The sequence below is a fragment of the Natrix helvetica genome, assembly GCF_964273705.1.
Source record: "Natrix helvetica genome assembly, chromosome: 1".
NCBI lineage: Eukaryota > Metazoa > Chordata > Lepidosauria > Squamata > Natricidae > Natrix > Natrix helvetica.
Genome location: NC_138548.1, coordinates 194998150 through 195004149, shown reverse-complemented (window position 1 = coordinate 195004149; position 6000 = coordinate 194998150). Strand labels below are relative to the sequence as shown.

The window sequence follows — 6000 nt, the reverse complement described above, 5'->3', positions numbered from 1 at the left end:
AGAGGGTGACAACAGTTCCTCCCCTATTAGTTCTCATAGTATATGCTGATGTAAATAGTAGAATGCTTTAGTTTGGCAAGATCCTTTCTTGTGTGGAACAATAAAGAAGGACCCCCGTGCCCATGTCTTGGTTTCTGGACCTGACACATTCTCAGTTTAAGACAGCAAGAATGAAGTCCTAGCTTTTATTGTTTTCAGGCCTACAGGTAATCCATTTTTCCCCTGAATCAGGGAATGGGTTAAATGATTGAATTACAGCTTTGGGGGAGTGGGCAGTATCTTCAAAGCCTCAAGGGAGTTGGGCAGGCTTGCCTTAGGACTTTTATGTACTACTGTTTGGTTCTTATGTTAGCTGCCTCATGCATCTTGTTCATAAAGTTATTCCAACCCCATTACTGGTAACTGATAGAATTGAGCAAGCAGCACTAAATAATTTTTTTTGGCATTTTCTGGATATTCTGGCATTCAGAGAATCTTGATTAATTTAAAAAAGATTTGTACTGCTGTATGAAACATGCGTACATTCTTACAGTAACTGGAATATCTGGAGAGCAGGAAGGAAGAAGGCTTAAAGGGTGCAGCACAGGTTTATTGAAGCTTGTCATACCTGCCTACCACTGTGTTTGGGATTTGGTGGGTCTCTGCAGCAAAGCTGGGATATATTGTGTGGACTCCACATGCTAGTTCTTCAAGCAACAAAAATGGGAAATATTACAGAATCATGTAAAAAATTTATGCTTTCACATAGCATAGATAGCACTATCACAGAGCATCTATCTACACAGGTCTGCCCTGGACTACACTATTACATTTTGGAGATCATGACTATGTAAACATTACCTTCCCTTAAAACCAAAGACTAGCTCAGTTTTTTGAAGCAACCAGGCACTATCATTTGGGGACTTCTCAAATTGCTCCTTGGAACCACAGATGGCAAAAGCTGCTTTTTGGAATTGATGACCTTTGAGACGTATGGCTGTAGATCTCCCAGGAGGAATCTGAGTGAACAAAGCAGGATCCCAAGATGACCAATTCAGAATAATTACAATCTTTCGTGGGTTCTTCGGTTCCTTAGCCTCTTGCATGTGTTACAGAAGGATTATAATCAGACAAGGTCTCTCTGGCTTTGAAGATCTGTTCCTATGCTGTTCAACTCTTGATTACTCTGGATTTCTAGAGGAGAGGTTGGGGACTTTGAACAAAATGATGTCCTCTTGGAGGCATAAGAAAGTGATTGTGGCACAGAAGGAGGTGCCAGCAATGTCTGCACAACACGAGGGGGAACTGGGCTCCTGGTTTCCAAGGGAAGTGGATGTTGAGGAAGAGACAGACAGGGAGGAGAAGAATCAGGTGTGGCCATTGCTGACTGATTTTCCAGGAACCAGGAGGAAGGAGCTGGAAAAGGGTATGTTGAAAGACATGTTCTAAAGTGTGGATCCTCAGCAGGGGGTGGTGGAGAAAGGGAAACTGGGCTATTTGGTGCACTATGTGAAAATATGAAGCATGAACTGGCAGGAAGGGAACTGGTGTCAAAATCTTTGAGAGAGGGAATGTGGCAAAGAGCAGCTTTGCTCCCAGACTTTATCCTCAAGTGTGGTTCACTGGTGAGTCCCTTTTTCTGGAGCAGGAAGAAGTCATGGGGTCCAGCAGGATTCATGGCATAGAAAACATTTGCACTTTCAGGAATCAGCAACTCTTCAGGGGAGAAAAAGAACAAAACACAGAAAGAATGAGTGAGCAAGATTAGCAGCATCTCCCCTCCTTCTATCTTAACAGAATAACAGAGTTGGAAGGGACCTTGGAGGTCTTCTAGTCCAACCCTCTGCTCAAGCAGGAGACCCTATAGCATTTCAGATAGATAGCTATCCAGTTTCTTTTTAAAAGCCTCCAGTGATGGAACTCCCACAACTTCTGAAGGCAAACTGTTCCATTGGTTGACTGTTCTCACTAGTCAGGAAATTTCTCCTTAGTTCCAGGTTGCTTCTCTTCTTGATTAGTTTCTATCCATTGCTTCTTGTCTGGTACTTTAGAAAATAGGTTGACCACCTCTTCTTTGTGGCAGCCTCTCAAATATTGAAACACTGTTATCACGTCACCCTTAATCCTTCTTTTCACTAAACTAGACAAACCCAATTCCTGCAACCAATCTTCATATGTTTTAGCCTCTAGCCCCCTAATCTTTGTTGCTGTTCTCTGCACCCTTTCCAGAGTCTCAACATCTTTTTAATGTTGTGGTGATCAAAACTGGATGCAGTATTCCAAGTGTGGTCTTATCAAGACATTATAAAATGGTACTAACACTTCACGTGATCTTGATTCTATTCCTCTGTTAATGTAGCCTAAGAGTGTGTTGGCTTTTTTGGCCACTGCAGCACACTGTCATATTTAAGTGATTGTCCATTAGGACTTCAAGATCCCTCTTACAGTTATTGCTATTGAGCCAGGTTTCATCTAATCTTCTATAATTTAATTACATCTGATTAATTTAATTTACTTACATCTAATTTTCTATACGTTTGCTTAAAACCTTACATTCCTCACTACTGAATTTCATTTTGTTAGATAGGGCCCAGTATTCAAGTTGAGATCCTTCTGGATCTTGAGGCTATCTTCTGGGGTGTTGGCTATTCCTGCCAGCTTTTTTTCTGCAAATTTCATGAGTTCCCCTTCTATCCCATCACCTAAATAGTTTATGAAGATATTGAAGAACACTGGGGCTAAAAGAGAACCTTGGGATATCCAGTGTCTTACTTCCCTCCACGTAAATGTGGTTCCATTAAGGACTACAAATCAATATATTTTAACCCACGCTTAGTTGTCCTTCTATTGTCATATTCAGTCAATTCACAACTCAGTTTAATTATCATGTATACAAGTGAATCACAAACCTCTGCTTTACAACCTCCCCATATTATTATCATATTTATCAATATTCCATATATTTTAAACTTTGTTTAATTATATTTCCATTATTATTTTCAACCAATTAGCAACTCCATTTTATTGTCATATTTAGGAATAAAACCCTTATCTTAACTTAGCAATGGCTCCCATTGCTCTTCCCTACAGCACCTGAAGTAGATAAATTTAAGGTGGATCAGAACTCTGAAATAAGTACTGTATAACTAACTGTAACTTTGGAACTGGACCATGAAAAACTGGGAATTTGAAGAACTATGTAAAATTATAAAAAAATATGCATAAATCATTAAAATAAAGCCTAAATAGAATTCTGAACCCAGAGAAGCAGATATCTAAAGAAGAATTCAAAGAAGAAGGGGGCAAGACAACGAAGGAGTGGAAATGGAGGGAAATAAAAAGCAGACAAAAAACTCCATTGGTCTTGGCAGTGGTATAGGGAAACCCAAGAGAGTGGATGTGTCGAAACAAAGAAAATGGAGAAGACAGGAACAGAGAAGTAGAACAAAAGACTTACCAGGAAAAAATTAGACAACTAGAAACTGTTATATGGGAAAATATAAAGCTAAGACAAGGGTTTTATTCCTAAATATGACAATAAAATGGAGTTGCTAACTGGTTGAATATAATAATGGAAAGATAACTAAAAAAAGGTTAAAATATATGGAATATGGATAAATATGAAGCTGATATGGGGAGGTTGTAAAGCTGAGGTTTGTGATTCACTTTTATGCATGAAAATTAAACTGAGTTGCAAATTGATTGAATATGACAATAGAAGGACAACTAGAAATGGGTTAAAATATATGGAACATGGATATATATATATAGTATTTTTAAGATGATGAATAAAGTGAGATGTTTACCACTGTTATTCTAGATAATAGACTAAGGGAATTGTAATGAACATTGAACAGCGAGGATTGCCATTTATAGACAATTAAGGGTAATTTAATCTAAGATATGGAAAATGGAGAGGGAAACATGAAATATACTTACAGTGGGAAACTACTGAGATTTAAAGACAGAATCACTAACTGGGGGCATGTAAGGATATATAATTATATAAAGATAATGAGAATAGCTGGGAATTGGAACCAGGTCTCAGCCAAAATTAGGCTGGGGGGGGGGTTTAAAAGTACAATGATTATATATGTATACTTTTTTGTTCTATTCTTTTTTTAAAGGAGAATACATGTTAAAATTAAATATGTATATTGAAAAGGAATTATAAATACCATCAACATAAATAGATGAGATGAAGAGTGGGAAATAGAGGAGAGAGAGGGAAGAAGAGAGGGATAGGAGAGAGGGCAAGGGGGGAAGAAGAGGAGAGAAATGAGGAGTGGAAAGGGGAGAGGGGAGAAGGAGAGAGGAAGGGGAAGTAGAGAAGGGAAAGATGACAGAGGGGAGAAAGGAGGTAGGGAGGGGGAGGAGAAAGGGAGAAGAAAGTGGTGGATAAGATACAAAAACGGTGTATGGAGAGCAGAAGAGCCAATAATTGTTTTTGGAAATTAATGGTAAGATGAATCGATGTAAACATTTAATGATACAATATGATGTTGGCTATGTAATAGTATACATGTGATGATATGTTATGAAAATGAAAAAAATAAAAAACTTTATAAACAAGGACTACAAATTGAGTGTGATTTGTCAGCTGGTTACAAATCCATCTGGTGGTGATGCTGTCTAACCCATATTTACCAATAAGTAGATTGTGGTCTACTTTTTCAAATGTCTTAGTGAAATCCAAGTATACTATGTCCACAACATTTTGCTGGTCCACTAATTTAGCCATTTTGTCAAAAAATGAAATAAGATTTGTTTGGCATGATCTGTTTTTGACAAACTCACGTTGGCTTCTGGTTATAACTTTGCTTGCTTCTAGGTGTTCGCAGATGTGCTGGTTGATTATCTTCCCAGGTACTGTATTGATGTCAGGCTGATTGATATATAGTTTCCTGGATCTGTCCCCCCCCCCACACCTTTATTTTTGAAGATGGGAATTACATCAGTTATTTTCTGGTCCTCTGGTAGTTCCTTAGTGCTCCAGGATCTTTGAAAGATATGATTCAATGGTTCCAAGATCACATTTGCCAGCTCCTTCAGGACTCTGGAATATAACCCTTCAGGTACTGGTGATCTGAACTCATCTAGAGTGGACAGATGTACTCTTACCATTTTCTTGCCTATTTTGATTTGAATTCCTAGTCTGTCTTTTATTGTTCTGCCTTTGAGTAGTTTAAACTATTTTTTTCTTTTTGTATGTGAAGACAGATGCATAGAAAGAATTAAGCAGCTCTGCTTTCTCCCTGCTGCCTGTCATTTCCTTGCCATCTTCTCATATTAGTGAACCAATTGTTTCTTTGACCTTTTTCGTGTTTTTTTAATATGCTGAAAGCATTGTTGTTGTTGTTGTTGTTGTTGTTGACATTTGTTGCAAGAGTCAGGCTATTTACTGGTATTCTGCTTTAATTATGTGTCCTTCTTTCTATTTTTTATACTGGTTTTATACAGTCTATGTCTCAGACACTGTTTCGATTATGTTCTATTGCTTATGTCTGCATTACGTTGAACTCTAATGTGACATAGTCACTCTTGCCCAAAGCCCCTGCAACTTCAATCCCCTGTATCATTTGTTCTTTATTAGTAAGAATTTGGTATACTGTATACCTGTATCGCTGTCCCTCTAATTCTTTCCTGTACCTTTTGAATGACAAAGTTGACAGCTAGGTTGGTCAGGAACCTGTTCCATCTCCCACCTGACGTAGAGTTTGTCTCCTCTGTCAGGGTAGATGTCAGGGTAGTTAAAGGCCCATTACTACTGTGGTGTGTTTCCTACATACTTTTGTTAACTGATTAGCAAAAACGTTGTCTATTTCTTCTGCTTGGTTGGTTGGCCTGTAGTATATACCTATGGCAATATCATTCTTTTTTCCTTTCATATTAACCCATCCTTGGTTTTAGCATTTCTGTAGAGATGTAGTGATCTCTTACGTATAATGCAATAATAGGTTGAGGGAGTCAATCTATTCTCCAAAGCACCTGAAGGCCAGACAAGAAGCAATGGGTGGAAAC

At 38.2% G+C, this 6000-nt stretch overlaps 1 protein-coding gene across 3 annotated transcripts in view; it reads right to left on the bottom strand.

Moving 5' to 3' along the window:
* Positions 1 to 568: 568 nt before the first annotated feature.
* Positions 569 to 6000, bottom strand: part of RGL3 (ral guanine nucleotide dissociation stimulator like 3) — a 39480-nt gene continuing 34048 nt past the window's right edge. For all 3 annotated transcript variants that reach the window (XM_081934234.1, XM_081934235.1, XM_081934236.1), the window contains one exon: positions 569 to 1695. In XM_081934234.1, the coding sequence (XP_081790360.1) occupies positions 1106 to 1695 (590 nt within the window). In that variant the 3' untranslated portion in view covers positions 569 to 1105. The remainder of the gene's footprint in view (positions 1696 to 6000) is intronic.